The 21,948-nt window shown below is 47.2% G+C and overlaps 1 protein-coding gene across 1 annotated transcript; it reads left to right on the forward strand.

Moving 5' to 3' along the window:
• Nucleotides 1-6,001: 6,001 nt before the first annotated feature.
• On the forward strand, nt 6,002-16,712 carry Fgf6 (fibroblast growth factor 6). The gene is made up of 3 exons (XM_036180317.1): nt 6,002-6,567; nt 7,640-7,743; nt 15,962-16,712. Exons 1-3 carry the CDS (start codon nt 6,222-6,224, stop codon nt 16,136-16,138), a joined length of 627 nt encoding a protein of 208 aa, XP_036036210.1. The 5' UTR covers nt 6,002-6,221; the 3' UTR covers nt 16,139-16,712.
• The last annotated feature ends 5,236 nt before the right edge of the window (nt 16,713-21,948 follow it).

Below are 21,948 nucleotides of genomic sequence, written 5' to 3' on the forward strand. Positions count from 1 at the left end.
AAGGATTGCTTTGAAGGTGGTGTTCATGATATCTTTTAGCATGGGACCCCATCCACCAGCAAAAGAGGGTGGTTTGAGCAGGGTCAAGAGACAGGAATAGTGTAAAATGTGCCTGAGAGCAACAGGCCATTTGAGGTGGGTGAAGGAAAAGTCCCCAGAGAAGGGGAGCGGGGAATGGAGCTGGAGAGGACAGGGGAGGTCAGGGCATGAGAGCCTCCTGTGCCACACTGGGGAGCCTGCCACTAAGGGAAGAGAGCTTTACATAACTCTTCATGATGGCTGGCAGGGGCATGCCCGCCTCAGCACGCATGAGGTATTATTAGATGATGATGACCACAGAGACAAACCTGAGAGATTGCAAACTCTGAGCAGAGCCAAGGTCCTTTATGTTGTGAAGCTCCAGAAAGTTATCTGACTCCTCTGCCCCTTTGCAGATTCAGCTGAGGAGTGCAGCCATGGTGGCCGTCCAACCCTACACACTGCTTCCAGCAGCACAGGATGACCCTTTGCATTGGCATAGAGAGCTGGGGCATAGTGAGAAGGGGGCACTGAGAGAGACAAGAGAAAAATGAGACAGCAGAGATCAGATCAGAGAACTGGGAGCCTGGATGTCAATCACCCTGAGAGACACAACCAGATGGAGACTCGGGTTGAAGGAATGCATCCCACAGCATGCAAACCCCCAAGCACATGATTTCCGAGGTGGAGCAAAGGAAACAATGTGGTCAGCTACACCACAAAGTGGAACACCCAGGTCTTCCTTGGTGCATCCCCAACTTTAGGAAATCAGGGATAGAGCATAGTTTCCAGTTAACTATTCATCAATATTCTGACATATCAGGACAATGATAGACTGACTATTCCCAGCAGAGACCCTGTGTCTAGGGACTTAGGGACCTATTGAGAAAGAAGCCACCCTAAAGGGGAAGGGAGCTCACACCCTGATGAGTTGGACCCACCAAGAGACTTAGCCCTCTGCTAGACAGGAAGTCAGAAAATCAAATTCAACTGTGTACATCCTTTTGTAGGAGCAACATGAAGAAAGACCCGTTTGTTCTCACTTGCCTAGAAAGGACACACATGGCAGGCACAATGCCTTGAGGGCTTTAAGAATAGAGTTGTAGTCATATCCTGGGTGTGTGGTCCGATGCCCCATGATGGCCATAAGCAAGAGCAGTCATGTGCTCAGGTATACATGTGAGGCATGCTTGGCATGTCCAGAAATCCCTTGGGAGTGATCTGCCATGGGTGAGGTTACACACAAATTGGTAACAGCAATCAGGGGATTTGGGTGAAGACTCTGAACTTACATGGGGCTTCCACTTACATGGGGAGGCCTGGGTCTGGTGGAGCTCTGCTAGGAAATTGAAAAGCACAGGTTCTCCATAGAAACAGCCACAGGACAGCAGACCCATCTCTTGTCACAAGTTTCATGAGCCCTAAGTGTCCTAATATCTTTTTTCAGGTCTAAGAGAGGGGCCCTTCCTCAACCCTCACCTCTCTACATGCCCATCCTGTGCTGATGGTGCCTGTGAGCAACCTACAGCAGGTTCTGTGTGCCTTTCTGAGCAAGGGGAGGCCCCAAGGCTCTGAGCCAAAGGAGAGCAAACCCAGAGCCCAAGATGGAGGGTATAGATGCAGTAAGCACAGACTGCTGTTTTGCTTTCTCACTGCCAGTTTTCTGAATGTTCCAACCAGTCGTTTGAAAAGGGTAAAGCTGCTTTTTCTGAACCAACTGTGAAAAGTCAAATAAGCTGTGTAAATGAAGGCAGTCAACAGGCCTGGCTCTTAGGACCAGCTTGTGTGTTCTCTTTCTTGTTGGTGCTCCTGGTGTGTGTATGTGTGTGTGTGGGGGGGTGTTAAATAATATTATGTAATAAACCAGAGTCTTGAGGGCAGCCAGCATGCTATGCAGAGGTAGCTCCCCTGAGCAGCTGATATGACAGGTTGGTGTAGCCCAGCCCCCAATCTAAGCCATCCACAGTTCATGCTGCCCCAACTCATGGAAGAAGATGCGCATGGACATTTTCCCACTCACTCACACTACGTCTTGGCTCATCAAGCAAGAGTGACTGACAGCCCCCAAAGGCTACTGAGATCAACTATGTGAAAGAAGGGTCCGGAGAGGCCTCCTCCACCTGTTACTCTTTTCTTTATCACTTCGTATCCAAAGGGTCCCTAAGCCCCGAGTAAAGGGTCAAGTGCAAATCTGGTAAACCAAGCCGCCCTAGCAGTTGTCAGGTTAATTAGCCTTCAGGAAAATTATGTGGCTATCTGAGCAGAGTGGAGTTGCTATGGACACAGGGACAGGAGGTGCATTTAGAGTGGAGCCTCATCACATCACCCGATAAAAATAAGACTGGGGCTTTTTAATAGAATGAGTTACTTAAGTTTTATATTTAACAGGGGACAACACCAAAGCTATTACTGGTTTTCAGAATATTTTAGGAATCTGGACTGCCTGCTCCTGCATATGTCAACAGCCATCACTGCATGTGCTGTGGAGCGCAGCAGTGAAGCACTGGATGGCCATGTACCACTCTCACCCCAATACCGAGATGAGAGAGGGCCCTTCCTTAATTGGGTGAGGGATTTCCGAGGTGTTTCAGAGAATGGTCCGTTGAGAACTATGCTGTTCAGCGATGCCCCTTTGCATGTGCTGTACCACTCCCCATAAAAACCACGCGGGCTAATCACCCCACCTTTCAAATGAGAAGAAATGAGGCTCCGAGAGGTCCAAAACTTACCCAAGATCACACAGCTAAGAAAGGATACCATTAGAATTTCAATTCAGGGGTCTCTCTAACAAAGCCCATCACTTTATAAAATGTCACCACAGCAGTGACATCTGCACAGGAAGGAATGGGAGATGAGGTAAACCCAAGGAGGGGCGGGCACCTGCGTCATTTGAGAGGCAGCCTGTGGGCCTTGCTGTACTTTAGTTTCGTTTTGAAAGGGGGTGTATTCCAAGAAGAACTCCAGGGATTCTGACTTGTCCTCACTAATGAATACCTCACTAATTATAGGAAATTAATTCCAAACCAACTTCTCTGCATTGCTCAACTTTTTGTTACTGTAACAAAATCCCTGAGCCATCAGCCTCAAAGAGGAAGGCTTCGTTTTGGCTCATGGTCTCTGGGGTTTCAGCCTGTGGTGATTCATATGGTGGGAACATATAATGGAAGTCTGTTTACCTCATGGTGTCCAGGAAGCAGGTAGGGGAGAGGAGGTGGGAAGAGACTGGCATCCCAATACCCTCTTCAAGAACACACCTCCAACAACCTGACTTCCTCCTCTTGGGCCTTACCTCTTAAAGAGTCCTCCATCTTCCAACAGCACCACAGGCTGGGGGCCAAGCCTTCAACACAGAGGCCTTTAGAGGCCATTCTATGTGCAAACCACAGCATTCTCCAAACCAATCATTAAGTGACTGGGATGCTGGTTCCCAAGGCAGTGGGAGTGTGGTTAAAGCGAGATTCCAAGCTGAACATCAGTCAGAGCATGCCTCTGCTCTTGCACATGTCAAAGTTTAGTCTATGAAATCAAGCTGGGAGTCCAAAGTGAAATTCTTCCATTTCTGGGTTACTCAGAGTTACTCTAGGTTACTGCTGTCCTGCAGAAGGATACTTCCAAAAGTCCTACTTTATTAATTTAATTTTTCTTTCTGTGAAGACCTATGTGATAGACTCCATCTCTGGCCACACAGCTTCAAGGGATCTAAGAATGCATGTTTAGGGCAGAACTAAAAGGGATGATAACCAAGCATCAGTCAACTGAACGAGAGAGGGACAGATAATATGCAGAAGCCATTGACTGGAGGCTCAGCCCCAGACCTGAGCAGGAGACTCAAGACCACAGGGGACGTGTGGCTAAGCCGTGGAACTTGCCGAGGAGTTTGTCTAGGCTTCCAGCAGCCTTCAGTGAGAGTGTGGCATAAAGATGAGGTTGGCATGTAAGTGAGGTGGCATCCAGGTCTTATGTACACAGGACAGGATCTGGGATCAGCTGCCACCTACCATGCCGTGTTCCTTATCCTTGGTGCTATTCTCACCTATTCTGGCCTCAGGATGTGCCCCTTACAGTTCCTGCATTGGCGTTCTACCAACAGATTAAGAACCGGATTGCAGGACAATGAAACTAGATGTCAGACTCAAGTTGTCTCCTCAGGTGGCCTTTGTGAACCTATTTCACACTCATAGATATGTATCCTTCTTATATATTTATAACCATTTGTAAGTATCCCTTCTGTGTGCGTGTGTGTGTGTGTGTGTGTGTGTGTGTGTGTGTGTGTGTGGTGTGCACTTCCACGTGGGCCATGGTGCACATGTGTGGTTAAAAGGACAACTTGCAAGAGTCCTCTCCTTCTACCATGTGGGACCCAGGGATCAGACCCAGGTCATGAGGTTTGGTTGTGAGCACCGTTTCATACTTGGCTATCTCACCAGCGCAGGCTCCTTTCTATACCCTTTTAAAATAATTTTTTAACCTCAGGGAATAGACATGTTCTACTTAAATGATACCTGAGAGGATAAAGTGGGTGTAGGGTAACTATAGAAATGATTTTAGTAGTTTTTAGCTATAATATTAGCCTAGTGAAAGTTAACTATCCAGGCTGGAGAGGCGGCTCGGCCATTAGAGGCACTTACTGCTCTTGCAGAGAACCCAGGTTTGGTTCCCAGAACTCACGCTGGGTAGTTCACAATCACTGTAACTTCAGCTCTAGAGGATCCAGCGCTCTTCTGGATTCCATGGCCACCATACACATGCATATACTCACAGACACAGACACACACATGCACATAATTTAAAAAAATTTTAAATAATTTTAAGTTGGTTGAAACTACAGAAATTTTCTGAGACATTTGGTAAGTTTTTTGTTTTTTTTTATTTTTTTTACAGAAAAATCATTTTGCAGCTAGGGCTATAGCTCAGTTGATTGGTTGCTTGTTTACATCCATGAATTCCTGAATTCAGTCCCCAGCACCACAGAAAACCAGGCTTGTTAGTACATTCCAGTAAAACAAGTTCTGGGTATTCAGAAGTTCAAGGTCATCCTTGATTACACAATGAATTTGAGGTCACTTGGGATAGATGAGACAAATACACACACACACACACACACACACACACACACACACACACACACATACACACACATTTTGTCCTACTGAAATAGTCATTCAGTGTCTCCTTGGTACATAAGGAAAATTGTGGTAGCCTCTGAAAATTTGGCTTCTATTTCTAAGCAATGCTGTGAGAAGGCTTTGGACCTGTGCAGAATCTATAAGGCCCAGTTCTGCCTCTTACAGCCTGTGGTAAGCCTCATACCTTCTTGAAGATGAATGGTTACAATTAGAGGCCAAGGGTGAGCTGAAGTGGGAGAAGGGCATGACACCACTTTCACCTCTGGGTGAAAGTCATGGCCAGAACTGTGAGCAGGAAAAGGTGAGCCCATCCCTCCTTGCCCCCACAGCCTTCATTTTGCTGGCCAGCCCCTCGCCTATATCCCCTGTCCTGGGAGATAGGCCCTCCGCAGCCATGAGCTCTTTCCATGAATAGGTCTTGAGAGTCACTTGTAGACCAGCATCATCACCTGCCACCACGCCTTCCCCATCTTTCTTTACCCTTTGCCCTCTAAATAAGGAAGCCAGCATGGTGGGGCCAAGGACTGCTGCCCAATTTGGGTCCTGGGTGGCCTCTGCTCCCTCTTCCCTGGGCCCCCAGCCAGCTCCACCCTCCCGCAGAGATGCTCCCTGCTAACTTCATTCCTGCCTCATAGTTGGAATGACAGTGCCTCTCAGAATCCCTGGGGAGTGGGGAGGGTGGGGAGGGTCTGGGGAGGCAGCCAGGCCCAGGAGCAGGTTAATGTTACAGCCCTGGGTAAGTGAGCTGGGCGGGCTGACGTCAGGGTGATGATGGGTGGAGGGGAGGGCTGGGTTGCTGAACTATAATGATAGGTCAAATCAAATAGGATCACCTCCGGACGGAGCCCTGCAAACTGGATAGAGAGCGTCCCCAAGCCATGGTCCCTACCAGCCGCAGCTCAGTCTGGGTCCCTCTACTCTCAACCCGAGTGCCTGAAGCAGGCTTTGGTTTCATGTCAGCAGCCTTCATCTGCCTTCCAAAAATAAGCCCCTGCCACCATGCCGAGGGGAGAAAAACAAGAAGGGCGGTATTTTTAGGGCCATTAATTCTGACCACGTGCCTGAGAGGCAAGGTGGATGGCCCTGGGACAGAGGCTGTTCATCACTATGTTCCAGGGAGTAGGACGTGTTCAGGGCACGCTGCAGACTCTCGTCTTCTTAGGCGTCCTAGTGGGCATGGTGGTGCCCTCACCTGCCGGCGCCCGCGCCAACGGCACACTCCTGGACTCCAGAGGCTGGGGTACCCTCTTGTCCAGGTCCCGAGCTGGGCTAGCTGGAGAGATTTCGGGTGTGAATTGGGAAAGTGGCTATTTGGTGGGCATCAAGCGGCAGCGGAGACTCTACTGCAACGTGGGCATCGGCTTCCATCTCCAGGTGCCCCCCGACGGCCGGATCAGTGGAACACACGAGGAGAACCCCTACAGTGAGTGTCACCAGCAGACAGATGGGGTGCGTGCTGGCTTGGGCACAAGCAGAGTCAAAAGATGAAGGAGCATTGCTCTGGTGGGTGGAGCTGCACTCTAAAGGGAACGTGCAGGACAACGTTTAGATGGCTCGATCCCACCCTCCCCTACCCAGATAGAAGTCCAGGCCCAGTAGACCCAGACCTGGGCATCTTGGTGTACTTAGCCATCATCCCGGGTAACTCCATCCTGGTGGTACTAATTACTCCAGTGTTAGTGGCCCATCTCTGGACCTGGAGTCAGCCTGAAAAGCTAACTGCACTGGTAAGGAAGATAAGTTGTTATATTCCATCCCAGTTAGACCCACACATTTCAATACAGCTGTCCTCTTTGAAAGGGAAGGGCAAGTGGTCTGAAAAGTGCCGTTCTGAAACACATTCTTTTCACTGTGCTTCCTCTAATGTCAGGTGCCTGCCTTCATGGACAGTCTTCCAGCCAAGGCAAGGTTGGGCTATGGGGTCCCAGACAAGCCATCTGGCTCTGTGTAGCTGCAGGGTCTGTGAACTGAGTTGAAGGTTGTAGAGCAGACATTAAACCGTGACAATCAAAATTGATTGATTGATTGATTGATTGATTGTGTGTGTGTGTGTGTGTGTGTGTGTGTGTGTGTGTTGCTGAGGATTGAACCCAGGGACCCAGGGCATACTATGCAAGTACTCTATCATTTTGAGCTATATCTCCAATGCCCATCTTTTTCACCCAAGTCAATGGCCTCAAATGACAGATTCACTGAAAGCCCAGATTCAAAGCTAATCTTAAATAGATGTTTGAATGTTCCTTGTGATCCCCAATTCCAATGTAAAACTTTTTCATGCAGAACTGAGTGTGCTACAGGGTGTGAACAGAACTGAGTGTGCTACAGGGTGTGGCTGGTGTAGCAGCCAAGGGATGTTGTGAGGTTAGAGAGATTGAGGACAGAAGTGATGGAGAGGCTGAGCCTCTAGAAGGGGGACAACTGGGTGCCTCTGAAGGATCTGAGTCTCCTCTCTCACTTCTATGAACATGAATGTGTGCTCTCCATTTCTTTGTCAGGCCTGCTGGAGATTTCCACGGTAGAGCGGGGTGTGGTGAGCCTCTTCGGTGTGAAAAGCACCCTCTTCATCGCCATGAACAGTAAAGGAAGACTGTACACCACGGTGAGTTCCTCGGGAGAGGGGAAGCTCCAGGCTGCAGGAAGCCTGCAGCTCACACGGCTGAAGACAGCGCACAGACAACACTGAGAGCCGACTCTTTTTTTGAGGAGGAAGAAAGAAGGGCAGTGAAAGAAGCCCTTGCTAGCCAGGCACCTTGGAGCTCATGCTTCCTCTATTTCCCAGAGAAACACCTGCACAGGCCTGGGCTTCTCCCAGCCCCACCTGCCAGGACCTTTGTCCTTAAAGAAGCCACAGTTCAGAGAGCTCTTGGCTAGGACAAATGTGCATTCTGACATAAAGTTGTCATGTGGGCTCACAGTTGGGTCTGAGTGGCTGAACTCAAGAGGCCCAGAGAGGCAGGCCTGTGGGTCAGCCTGTGTGTGCTGCCCACATGACACACCCCTCCAGGAGACACTCTGCTGGAGTGCTGCAGGAGGCCTGCAGAAGGAGGCTATCTCTCATCTTCATTAGTGTCTTGAGAGACTTTAGCCTGAGTTTTATGTCCTCTGGTTGCTGATCCCAGGGACTACAGAAGTATCCTCCTCTGTCATACCTTCCCAGCAGGCATCGGGCCCCACCCCTCCCTCTGCACCATAGATCACTATGGGAGGGCAAAGTCTGAGAGATTTGGCCCCGTGGTGTAAGGACAACCATTAAATGTGTTTGTTAAAACCCTGGCTTTCTCTGACCCACTCACTTCCAGGGCTCTCAGCCTGCAACTTGGCCTATTCCAAAACATGTGTTAGGAGAACATTCTAGGGAGTTGATAAGCCAAGAGGCCTTTGACAGAAATAAGGAAGCTGGATCTAGCTACATGGTAGAGCGCTTACCTAGTACATACCAGGCTCTACGTTCAATCCCTGGCACCAAAAAAGATGTGGAGGGAGATGGGGGAGGGGAGCCAATGGCTAAAAAGGAAGGGGCCTTGGATCCACTAGAGGAGTCCACAGGAGAGTGTAGGGCCTGCTCCTCTGTCTCTTGAGGGGACAGAAGAAGGGTTAAGAAGGGAAGAGCAGACCTGGGACAAGTGCTGGCTTCCTAAGGAAATCTCCCAGCAAAGAAAGTCTGGAAAATAATCGAGTGAGCTGGTCAGAGCTTCTCAGCTTCCAAACCTTTCAAGCAGGTGTCAAAGTTGCTTTATGGTGTATGCTAAAACCAGCACCTCTCCAGCACAGTTCTGTGGACACCCATGTGCACTCATCGTTCTGGGAGCCTGTTAGATGCCGAGGTTTCCAGGACCTGCTTCAGAAACTCAGCAGCCCCAGGCTAGAGACTGTCAGTCTGTCTGGTTCAGGGTTCAGGTTTTTGTTTTGTCTTTGATTATGTTTTTAGAGGTGCAGGTAGTTGTGGGTGCTGCAAGGCATGTGGAAAACAAGGAAGGATGTCAGACCTGCCTGGTGTGAAGCAAGGCCTGAGGGCATCAGAAGAAGAAGACCGGGCCTAGATGGAATTCTCAGATGCCAGATGTACCACTCTCTGGGACAGTGGCAGGGCAGGAAGCAGCCTGTGACCACCTGAGGCTTTAGTAGAACAGGCACCCCTTCTATGGAGTGAGTCCTCCTAAAAGCTTCTCCTCCTCAGCCCCCATGGCATCCAGAATTCCATCAGCCAGGAGATCCGGGACAGCTGGGTCTATGACTCTGGGTGGGCATTTTGGCAGGCAAATCTGCCAGAAGCCCAAATTCTAAAAACACTTCTGCCACCATAATTAACAGATTTTTTTTTTCTCAATTAGAAAATAGTTCAGTTATGGCAAGGGAAAGGGACATAAAAAAGGGTAAATGCATCCACTTCCTGCTCCAAATCTCTGCTTCTAAGAGAAGCAGAGGACTTGGAGCGTACATTGTGGCTACCAGAGGAAATGCTCCCTGAGGGTAGACCCTCCCACGGCAGCAAATTTCTCTGAAGTTTGAGCCACTCAGACTCAGGTTCTAAAGGTGTCTGGCGTGCTCTCTCACTAAACAGCCATTGCCAGGGAGAAAGGGGGACTCTCTGAGAGGAGACTCTGGTTTCCATACCCAGCAGCCTGGAAGTATGTGTTCTTGGTGGGGGATTCTCCCTAGATCCCAGCTAGAGATCGAAGCTGGCTGGACAGCAGTGCTCCAGCTAGGGCACCTGATGCTGTGTGTGTGGCTGGGGACCAGATGCTGCTGAACATCCCTCCCTATCCCTCTCCCGGCCCTCAGCAGCAGTTATCACAGTCTAAAAAAACAATTGCCAACTGATCCCAGGAGCCAGGAAGACTCCTGCTGGGTGGTGATTTCATTCACACTATTTCCCTTTAAGCCCCCCTGAGGTGCCTCCTCCCTCAAGAAGATCAGCTGCTGTAACCTCTAAATGGCTGTTTCTCATGGTGGGGGAGGGGAGACTGCTGAGGAGGAAGAGGCAGCCACCGTGTGGTGGGAGGAAAGGGCAAAGAAAAGCTCCCTAGAAGTGGTCTTCCTCCTTTCAGATGAAGGAGCATGAAGCTTAGAGCCTGTTAGGCTCTCTCTACAGATGGCATAAGCAGCCCGGTACTGAGCACATACAGATTATCTGCGGTCCTGTAGAGTGGTTATAAACATTGTCCCGCAGTGCCCTGGAGAAGCATTTGGTTTCAGCCTCCCTTTGCAGGTAGAGACACAAGATGTCCACAGTCTCTGGCTCTGTGCCCTCAGCCAGTGGCATCTGTGTGCAGAACCATCTCTAGACTCCACAGATGATGCATAGGAAGCTTGCAGGAGAAGCTCATGTGACAGGGCGGACTGGAACTAGTGTTCCCATTGCTGCCCAGTCCTACTCTCTAGCTGCTGGACTTACTTCGGGCAAAGTCACTGAGCTTCTCTCAGCCTGGATTTTTGCCATCTTGGATGTAGACTGGAGCAGAATATGAGTGAACTCCAACATTCTCACTCCCCTTAAAATCCAGAAAGTCATCAAAGATCCCCTCCTGAAGGTGGTTCTGTGGCTATCCATTGAGAAAAATAAGTGTTGCACTTTGAAGAGTTTATACCATGTTCACATACAATCAATATGATCACAGTGACATGCAAACCTCCCATCTCCTCATGTGTCCAGGAGTAATAGGGACACATGTCCAAAGCACATCCAGGATGAAGATTATTAAAGACAGAGATGGCTTAGCTAGGCATAAAGACAAGAGGATGGGTGTGGTAGCACCGCCCCCCTCCCCAACTTTTGGGACCATTTTTACCAGAAATATTTCACACCAAACACCCAGTACTTTTGCACTGGGGGAGTTAAAGGCTATTTCTTTTTAAATGGATTTGGCTGTGCTTAGCCCTACATGGAATTCAAGACATTGTCATGCTGGTGCTTGAGAGTGGCAGGCCCAGGAAATGTGATCTGGTGGAATTATTTTCATTTGTTCAAGTCATAATATATGGTAGCTACTTTTAACACGGTGTTTGCTTGGCTGATGCCTTTCTCACCAAGCCAAAGAACCAGTGTTCCTGATCCATGGGAACTCAAAGCTCAGGGGTGTGGCACAAAGCACCACCACAGACCTGTGGAAATCACTGTCAGCCTGGAGCCTGGAGAGGCACCAGTGGGTTCAGGGAGCTGTCTTGTGGTGCTGTCATGTCACAAGCCACCTGAATGTCCTGCAGGATGGGGAGTTGGCAGAAGCAGGGCCAGGTAGGAGGTTCCTAAAGAGCATGAGCTCTCAGTTCCTACTTCAGGTTTGTAAGTTCTGGGAAGGCCAGGGATAGAAGACAGGTTGGAGAGAAAGGACAGAATGGAAGCAAAAGCAGTCAACTTAAAACAAAGCAAACAAGTGGGGGCATCGGGACAGATTCAGATCATCAAAATCTGATGGGCATGGTGGCTGAAATGTGGCTGGGAGCTGGTCTAGAGCACAAAGCCTTGGGTTCCGTTTCCAGCACTGTCCCTGTCAAAAATATCTACTGAGCAGAAAGCAAAGTGAAGTGTAGCCTCTCTTGATATCCTCAAATATCCAGATATTCCAGGAGACCCATGGAGCCCCAAATCTCTAGGTGCAGGAGTGCCTCATAAAAATACTGTAACATCTCTATGTGACTTGAGTGCATCCTTCTAGACATTTTGACTCATCATTTGATTACTTTTAACACTTAAATAAAATCTAAAGGATACATAGATAGATATTGTACTGGTTTTTTTAGGGAACAATTTGTTAGGGAATAAAAAAATCTATGCATGTCTAATATAGGTGCAATCTTTTTCCAAATATTTTTGATCTGTATTCAGTTGACTCTAGGGTTACAGAACCCACAGATATACATGGTCATCTGCATATGCACTTACAGTGATGCAGATGTTTCAAAAACGGTGATTCTTAGCCAGACTCATTCTAGACAATGGGATGTGGGCAATGCCCATAGTCCTTAATCCAATGGCTCAGCTCCTCTCCCTTCCTCTGCTCTGCTCTCCACCCTAAGGCCTGATTTCCTCTTACCAGTTTGCAAACAACACACAAAAACCTCTCCCTTAACCACTATCCAGATCAGAAATAAATTCTCCTGGAAACTGGCTGGGCGAGTTCCTCTCCAGAGACACCCAAAGTTAGAACAGAGGGAAAGTAGGTGGGTGGAGGGGGCCGCATCATCATGAGAGACCACTGCTTCTGATCAAAACTCCTCCCCCCACTTCCTGGCCCATTTTGTACCCTGTACTCCTCTGCCATTTTAAATAAATTACTTATGTGGGTAATTTATGTGGGCACATGAAAATGATTTAAGAAGGAAGAAAAAGCACAAAAGATTCCCACAGAACTTAAATTATTTCATTCCTACCATTGTCTTGATGCCTATGAGTTCCTCCTGAGACACAACCTGTGTGACCAGTTCCTTGTGCACCATTCCGTGAATAACCTGTTTGTGCATGCGTGTATGTACTGGTAGCTTTAAAAAGTCACATTACAGAGGTTCAAGGCTTTTTAAATTATGTGTGTGTGACTGTTTTGCCTGCATGCATGTCTGTCTGTGTACTACCTGTGTGCTTGGTACCCTCAGAGGCCAGAAGAGGGTGTTAATACAGACAGTTGTGAGCTACCATGTGGGTACTGGGAATTGCACCCAGATCCTCTGTAGAACATGGGTTCAAACTATGCATCTTTCGCTTGGTAATATGTTTCTGGGACAGTCCAGTGTCAATGTGCAAAAGGTTTTCTTTTCATGGCTTAAAGCATCCCATAGTGTAGCTCAGTCATAGCTGAGACAACTGCTCCCCTCTTAGCAGAGACTGACTGTTTGGGATTCTTACTATTAAAAAAGTGTTGTGCCAACTTTTGTACACATGCGGGAATTGAAGGCCAAAATCTGTTTCTAGAAAAAGAATTGCTGATCATCAGTTATCTCCATTTTCAAAAATAATTCTAGTAGATACTGTGAATTGCTCTATATAGAAGTAATAACACTACACACCAAAGAACAGTGAGAATCTCTAGTCTCTGGGCCTTACCAGTTACAGTATCAAATGTCTTTCTCCCTGCAATCTGACCATTGATCCCTGGCATATTTGTCTGGGGGTAGGAGTTGGAGTCTACTGGAAAGAAGCACATCCATAGGGCTCAGGTGCTCTTTAAATGCTGGTGGAGGCATCTGCCCCCAGGGCTCTGGAGTAGGATGGCAGGTTCTCTACCACCCCATGATAGCAACACGAAGGGAGACCTATGTGTCCCCATTGCTGGTGAGGCTGGATGTACAGACTACTGAAGTATTTCTCTAATTATTCTTTTATCAATAAAAACTTGGGAGTCTGATATCTGGGTAAAAACCTGATTGATCAGAGAAGTAGCAGAGAAGAGACCTCTGCTCTCTCTCCTTCCTTGAGCCTAAAAAAGGCTGAGACTCTTTCTACTCTCCCTACTTCTTCCTGTGTCTCTCTATATGTCCTGGGTCCTCCAAAACCTCTATGGCTAATTCTGATCAGCTAGCAGCTAGCTCCACCCTCTGATTCAAGTAAACTTTATTGGCAGTCTCAGGAGTGTCAGAGTGCAATCATAATATCCCACAATATTTCCCCCTTTTATGTAAATAAAAAGAAAAGGTTTTAACTCTAACACAGTAAAACTAAATAAGGAGAATTAAAACAATAAGGAGAATTATCAGGTAAGAATTATATTCACAATTTCCAGTCCATTTGCATTTGGCAGATTAAGAGGAAACACTCCATTATCTATCCTATCTTGGTGAGTCCAAAGTTTTGTATCTAATTCACTCTCTACCCTAACTTGTGTTACCATCCTAAAAATATCTTTTTAGAGCTCAAAACATTTTTTTTACATAAACAACTTAAGCTTTTATGTTTCTTGACTTCAATAAACTTTACATCTCTTATGTAAGTTTCTTTTTTTAATTTGGTAACAAGGAAAACTATAAAACAATAACTATCTAGTATTCGACCCCATTATAGACCCGAGAAGGGTAAAATATTACCTGAGTAAACAGGAAGTGCAGAGCAAACAACTTCCAGAACTATAGAAATGACAGAGAGAGCTGGCTGCCTGGACAGTCACCCAAGGTTCCTCTGCAATGTTGGGGCATCCATCTTCAGCCTACAGGTCTAGAATACCTGACAGACTATTTTGTGAAGCAGGCATTTTGAAGGATTGTTCTACTTTGTCCTGGCAAAGTTGGCAGTTGACTTCTTATGTGTCCTGATTGACCAATTTTGACAGCATTCTGTCAGCAGTCAATGCAAAAGTAGTTTCTTTACCCAATGGCTAACGTTGACATAAATGAAAGCACCATATGGAGGAGGTTCTCTGAAGGCCATCATCATTTTTTGAAGTAAATTAGTGCTGTCAGGAGCAGATGTGTTTCACTGTCATAAAAAAAAACCCTTATGTTATTAAAACATTTTAAATGTCACATTCTGTAGATCTCTGAAGTGTTTGAAGACCACCTATCTATCTAAAATATATCTCTGATTGACCTTGAAAACATACCCAACATGACTATGTTTGATTGTTATAGATGACTGACTACTAACCTGCATTTCTTAATTTTGCTAGTTTTCAGAGACTAGAACTGCCAGATGAAGCATTGATCTAAGTAAAACTTGGGAGTCAGATATCCAGTAAAAACCTGTTTGATCAGGAAAATGGTGGAGAAGCAACCAGTAATCTCCATTCTCTCTCTTTCCTTGATCCAAAAAGGGCTTAGACTCTTTCTAAGCCTCTCCCTACTACTTCCTGTGTCTGTTTGTATGTCCTGGGTCCTCCAAAACCTCTATGGTCAGCTAGCAGCTAGCTCTACCTTCTGATTCAAGGTACACTTTATTGGCAGTTTTGGGAGTACCAGAGTGTGATCAAAATATTCCACAACAGTTTTCTTTCAGAAATCCAAGGACACCTCTGGTACCAGGGAGAAGTCATAGAGCCATTGAACTGTGGTTGCTAGTACTCATGTATATACATGCATGCATGTGCACATGCATGCATATGCCTATGCCCACATGATAGCCAGAGAGAGACACAAAACAACTCCCTCTACAGCTCTCTGCCTAGTTCTCTGGGGAACCAGGTTCTTTTTCTCTGTAAAGTGGCTATTATCTCAGGTGCACGTGACCCCAGAGAATAGTGTGGACTATGAAGCTCCACTCACTTTCTGGGCTCAAAGTGAAAACTGAGAATGAGCCTTTTTTCTTTAAGGGACTGCAGACCTTGGACAGAAGAACTATGGGTGGAAAAAGACTCAAGAGCTCATTTGTTTCTCTGTTCCTGCACCCACTACCCCAGCAGCTCCCTGGCACCACCACCCAGTTTGCATGAAGGAGAACTGAGGCTCTGAGTGGAGGAGACTGTCCAAGCTCACACTATTGGGAAATGGAAAAGTCACTGAGGGGAGCCCTGGGCCTCTGTCCTGCTCCCAATGTATCGTTAACATAGCTCAGCATCACCCTCCCTGGTCTCTGCTCCGCATAGAACACATTCTCACCCGAAAAGTGGGTAGAAAGCACCACTACCTGGAAGTCTGGAGGTCTGCTCCAATCTCTTAATATCACCCCTCTGTGTTCCTTGCCTTGGCTTCCTCCTGCTGTAGGAGGGCAAATGAGAGGAACTGTAAGTGCCTCCATTTTAACCTCTTACCTTTCTCCCTCTGCAGTGGAAGCCCTGTGGTAGTGTCTTTACAAAAGGAAGGAAGGGAACACAGAGGAAGGGCCTCCTCTGCGTGGCTCAGCTGGGGTTTTGGCACTTCTTAATTATCACTGGGTCTCTGCTGTCTGTTCATCTTCACAGCCCAGCTTCCAAGAGGAATGCAAGTTCCGAGAAACCCTCCTCCCCAACAATTACAACGCTTACGAGTCAGACCTGTACAGAGGGACCTACATTGCACTGAGCAAATATGGCCGGGTGAAGCGGGGCAGCAAGGTGTCCCCCATCATGACTGTTACTCACTTCCTCCCCAGGATATAAGGACCCACAGATGAAGGCTCACAAAGTGACAGCTGCATCTTTTCTGTTGGAATTTTCCACAAGAGAACAATTATGCTCGTATCCTGTTGACTTCTGAGTCTGGCTTATCTTGTGCCTCAAGAGACTGGAGTTGGTTTCCTTGGCCACTGGACTGCATGGCATGTAACCCACATGACCGAAGGGTTGCACTTGACATTTCAGACTGCCAGTGGATCATGCACTTTAACCTCCCCTAAGGAGAGACAGAATGGATGACACTTGTGACATGTGGTCCCATGCATAAGGAAAGGTCGAGATGGGAGTGTGCCTGTGTCCATGCATGCCCATATGTCTTCCTGTAGATCCTCAGAGCAAAGGCATTTCAAAATTTTCTTTCTCTGACATTGTCACTGCAAGAACCTGCCTACCAGAGCATCACTTGTCAAGTCAGCAGGATTGAGGTGTGCCTCCTTCTGCCTTGTTCTGATCATCCATCCATCCTGAGGCATTAACTGCACCAGTTGTCTGAGTGACAGTGAGCGGCTGTCTTTTATGTGTAGGGAGGAAATGGGGGTATAACAACTAATGGCAAACTAGAAAAAAAATAACTGGCACTGGGCTTCTGAGAACACTATGATGCATTGGAAAAAGGTGATAGAACAGTGTCTGTGGCCATTGGGGAGATCTGTGGAGGCAGAGGGACTGGATGTCCTGTAGAGAGCAGTTCTGCCTGAAGGTCTTTGAGCCGTGTGTGGCTCTAAGAACAGGCCAGCACCAGGCTGCCTGCCCATAGCGTTTCCTCACTTTGAACCAGGTCTTATTTTAACCTCGGATGACAAGGATCCTAATAATGGCAACCTCCCTGGCAAGGGAGGGCAGTGTGCAAATTAGGGCATGAAGGAAGTCCAGAGGCTTTGGACTCGCCATGGTGATCCCTCTCCAACTATGTCCAGGAAACTCGCCCAAGTTCTCACCTGATACCCTCACTTCCTCCTCACTTGTCCTAATCTTACATACACAATGCCACCTGGATGCTGTAGAATGGGTATTGTGACCTCTGTCGTGTGCCCCTCTTCCTCACTACAGTAGGAGAGGTGTGATAGTCAAGGCCAAGCTGAAATGGCTCCTTGTTCTTCAGTGCCTTCGTGCCTCTTGTCCTTTCAGAGTATTTTAAACTGAGGTTCCCCGAGGGACTATAAATGTGGTCTGCCTAGAGCCTGCAGATTCCTGAACTCTTGGAATGTTCCTAAATCTGATACCAGAGAGAGCCGAATCAGTGCACAAATATTTTCAGCATATGTTACAAAATGACCTGACACCCTCTGCTACTCTTGGGAGCCCTGACCTGCAAGACAATCCCTCATCTGTTGCAAATACCTCAGTCTTCAACATACCTCTCTATTCGTAGATTCACCCCTCTATAGACAGATCTAGACTCAGGGATTCTGAGCTGAAGATGGGGTTGGCAATGCAAAAGAGAGACTCCATTCTGGCTTCCTCCTTTGTCCTGCAAGTGTCAGGGTGGACATATGATAGGTGAGGAGGAAAGGCCAGAGCGAGGTGAGATAAATTAACAGATGGTAGGACATCCCCAAGCTTTGGATGGAAACTAGAAAGAACCGAGTCTTGGATCAGGTATAAGGGGGAAAGAAATTGGTCCATCTTAAATACTGGGATGTTGGGGTGTAAGTCAGCTGGGAAGGAGAAAGCCACACTCCTTTAAGACATCTTTGCCAGCACCACCAAGCTCATTACAGGGTTTGTCAGAAATGAGGCCAGTTGGAATTTCAAGTGTGTTCGTTCCTGATGGAACTATAAGGCCAGGATGGCTGGGGCTGTGGTCTGCGAGAGAGATAGGAGAAAATGTTTTAAGCCCCAAGACAATCAACCACCAGCCTCCCTTCTTACTTCCCTCCCTTCCTGTCTTCCTTTCTAGACCTTTAAGCCTACATGCCTTGAGCCAACATACTCTGGAAAGATTGCTAGATCTTCCCCACTTCATGAAGCTGCTCAAATCATAATAACAAGGAGTTTTATCAATTGCCCACTTCCACCTTTCATGGTCAGGGTAAGAAGGAGGAGATACAGGACCCTGGGTGGGGGGCAGGCCCGGTGTTTGGCTGCCTGGGAGCCATACTGGCATGAGGGTTTCCTATGATTGGTGTCAGTCCTGAGAAGCTGGGCTCTCTAGCTGGCCCCAGGATTTTGCTTTATCAGTTTAATGCATGGCTGATAATTTCAACTTTTTCTCATGTGAAGAAATTCTCTTATGAGGTTTCTCTTTGACCTGAATTGACTTGGGCTTCATCCAAGTTCAACCCAATCCACAGGCAAGTTAAGGGGCAAGAGCAGAACACAGTCAGTGAAAGGTGCTGCCGATCCCTTCTCTCCTGCTACTGTGCACAGGGTGGAGTGTTATTTCTACCTGGTCACCTGCCTTATTTGAAGCCGTTGTTCCTAATCCTCTCACCAATGCGCATTCTAGAAACTGATGGGGGCAGGGCTGGAGAGACAGTGGTTAAGAGCCCTTGTTGCTCTTCCAGAGGACCTGGGTTCAGTTCCCAGTACCCACAAGACAGCCACAGCCATCTTTAACTCCCTAACATGCAACACCCTGTGTCCCTTAGCTCCAAGGGCACTGCACAGACATGCAGGCAAAACATTTCACTGTCCCACAGCCTTGTACCACCTCTTTGCTTCCTACTTCCGATACATTTTTTTTTAGCCTCCCCTTGGAAGACAGTAGGCAATCTAATAATTAATATGCTGCCATCAATCACCCTTTCAGACTTCTGCTCTGTCACATCCCACAGTTCCTCCAACAGACAAACTTCTCTTCACACATTGCTCCAAGCCCTTGGTCACAACTATTGTATTGTTTAAGAAGAACGGGTGTTTTTTTCCTTGTCATCTGAATCAATACAACCTGTCTTCTTTTTTAGACATGTAAGTTTATCTCTAAATCAACAGCCCAGGCCTGAACTCTGATCCTGTCCCCAGCCCTAGTCTGTGAAGTTTGGCATTCTTTTCATGTGGCCTCCAGCCCCTTCTCCTGCCCTAAGACCACAGATTCTCCAGGTTCGCACTCTGTGTGAGTTCTGAGGAAGGAAGGACATTGAAGAGTCCATGATGCTCCTTGCCTTTGTCACTAGTGCTGTGGTTGCCGGGACAAACACAGTTACCATATGCAGTTGCTGGCCCTAAGTCTCCAGAATAGCATCTCTGCTGAGATTCCCTTCTGGCCTTTTTTTGTATAGAACTAAGCTAGAAAACTCTTCAACTTTCTACCCTTATGTTTTCCCTTAAGAAAAACTCCAAGCCACTTGTGACAGAATAGGTGACAAGTCTTCATAGTAACTTCTATGAGTTACTCCTACCTTCCCTCTCCATGATGAACCATCCACCCACGTCACTTCCCTGAAAAAGCACTAAAGATAGAAATGTTGGGACAAGGCTAGAACCAACAGGAATACTCCAGGCTGTGTTTACATTGGAGTGAAGCCTCTTCACGGAGCAGAAGGAGAGTGGCTTCCCCCAATCAGACCCTGACTCTAGGGCAACATGCAGATAGCCAACATGGAGCCATGTTTGTATACCTCATGAACTACTGAAAGCCCAGCCTCAGACACAGTTCTCTTTGTTTCATTGTTAGGGACCTCGGGCTGGGTCCTGGTGCAGACCTGTCCTCAAGCTTGAGGGCAGTGGATAGGGAATCCAGAAGCTGTTCAATCATGTGCTTGTGAAATGTGATGCTTCTATTTTTTTTTAATATGTATGTGCTATGCACAAACCATAACATGTTCCAACAAGAAGTTAACAAGGTCTTTTTATACTTTTCTCTAAACTGTTTGACTCACCCCTCCTATTAAAACTGACAACAAATCTCACAGTTTGTAATTGATTTTTATCTCAATTATCTACTCCTATCTGGGAGCTAGGATTCAGGGTGGGGTGGATACAGGTTCTGGTGCTGTGGATGATGAAGGTCAGGAAGAACTTGTGGGGAGCCCATTGGCTCTATTACAAATGGCACATTGTCCAGGGAAAGTTCATGACCAAATACAGAAGGGGACTATAGCCCCCTTCCTCTCTGCCTTCATCTAAGTTAGAACATTTTTCTGTCTTGGAATCCTCTCCTTCATTAACCCACCTGGAACTACTTAATGAGTGTCTCATCCTGGTTTGGAGGATGCATGAGTAGATCTCATCCGTTCTCTCACAGATGTGAGTCTAAAACCTTGTGTACAGGTGGATTAATAGTTGAGAGAACTTTCTGCTCTTCCAACAGCCCTGGCTTCAGTTCCCATTACCCACAGCTCACAAGTGTTTCCAACTCCAATTTCAGGGAGTCTAATGCCATCTCTTGGCCCCAAGGGCATTGCATGCACATGGTGCTCTGACATACATGAAGATAAAATGCTCATACACATAAAATAAAAATAAATACATCTTAAAAAAAAACAAACAAAAAACCACCTCACCTGGAAGGGGTGGGAGGAGTTGGGGAGAAGAGATGGAGGAAGAAATGATGCAATCCGTCTTGTATCCCCAACTCTTCCCATTGTCCCCACCAAGTAGTTTTTTTTTAAATATTGCAAAAAATAAAAATAATTTGGATGAGGACAAAGCCCACCACTTAAGAGCACATTGCCTCGTAGATGCCCAAGCCCACTCCATTGACTCTGATGAGACCCAAAAGGGGTTCAGGAGGTTGTATTTCTTATAAGTGCCTAGGCAGCTCTGACACTGAAAATTGTCTAGTAGGAGTGGAACTGCAGAGCATTTGTGCAAGGGGAGCCACTGTCTGACTTTTCATAGTAAATTAAGCAAAGGTGATGAAGACCAAGGAACGTAGGCCCCTCCCCTCACACATGCCCACCTCCCACCATCAGGCCCATTACCTCCCTTGCATGTTCTTTCTCCAGCTATCCCTTCCCCACATGCTTCTTACTGTGCTCACACCTGAGGAGAAGAATCCACGCCCTCATTTGAGCAGGGCTGGGTTCTGCATACATCTAGACACTCTTGGAAGAACAGTGTGGTACTTGGCATGTTTCTGCATTTATTCATGAAATTCATATTTCTAGCCTCCTACTATGTTCCAGAAATCATACTAGACCCTTAGAATATCATTTTGACAAATTCCATGTAGGCTTATCGACTGGCAAGGAAGGTAGATGTGAAACAATTCCAGCAAACAGTACTGAGGGTGTGGAAGAAGAAATTCCCGTGTCCTCTGGAGCTTAGAAAAAGGCCTTACCTCACATAAGTGGATAAGAGGAGCAGTCCTTGAGAAAGATGAGCTCTTAAGGGTGTGAGACTGAGGGCAGAGGAGCAGCTGGGTTTGGAAGGCAGGAGACAGGGAGTGTCCTGGGAGAGGAATACGAGAGATGCTTGAAGGTAGGGCTACTAGGGAAAGGGGAGAGAACATTGCACCTTCCTTGATCAAAATGTGGCCATTGTTGCAGGGACAAAATGAGAGGAGATCTGCGGGCAGTGTTGATGGGACTCAAGATGGGTGGTGAGAAACTGTGCCGTAGAGTTTTTGTGTGACACCGTCATACATCATCTTTCTGAGACTTCCTTCTTCAGAGATGTAGCATGAATCTTAACAGGTCTTATTAGTAAGAACAAACCTGAGGCCAGTTATTGGGGTGAATGCTGGAAGATCAAAGAAGCAGAACAAGCCACGGCTATCTCACCTTGCTAGTTCCTCAGGTGATCCTGTTTCCTCAGGCTGGAAGCCTCTGAGTCCTCCTCCACATGAATCTCAGCTGAACTGTGTTGCTCCAAAGCCTGAACGCTTAACCAACCAAATGCTTAACTAACTA

Source organism: Onychomys torridus, chromosome 3 (assembly GCF_903995425.1).
Source record: "Onychomys torridus chromosome 3, mOncTor1.1, whole genome shotgun sequence".
In the NCBI taxonomy this organism is placed as follows: domain Eukaryota; kingdom Metazoa; phylum Chordata; class Mammalia; order Rodentia; family Cricetidae; genus Onychomys; species Onychomys torridus.

Excerpts from the sequence above, each read along its gene's own strand:
- Fgf6 (XM_036180317.1), top strand. The coding sequence starts at position 6,222 with ATGGCCCTGGGACAGAGGCTGTTCATCACTATGTTCCAGGGAGTAGGA. Across the intron at positions 6,568-7,639 it reads ACACGAGGAGAACCCCTACA|GCCTGCTGGAGATTTCCACG; the intron begins GTGAGTGTCACC and ends TTTCTTTGTCAG. Across the intron at positions 7,744-15,961 it reads AAGGAAGACTGTACACCACG|CCCAGCTTCCAAGAGGAATG; the intron begins GTGAGTTCCTCG and ends TCATCTTCACAG.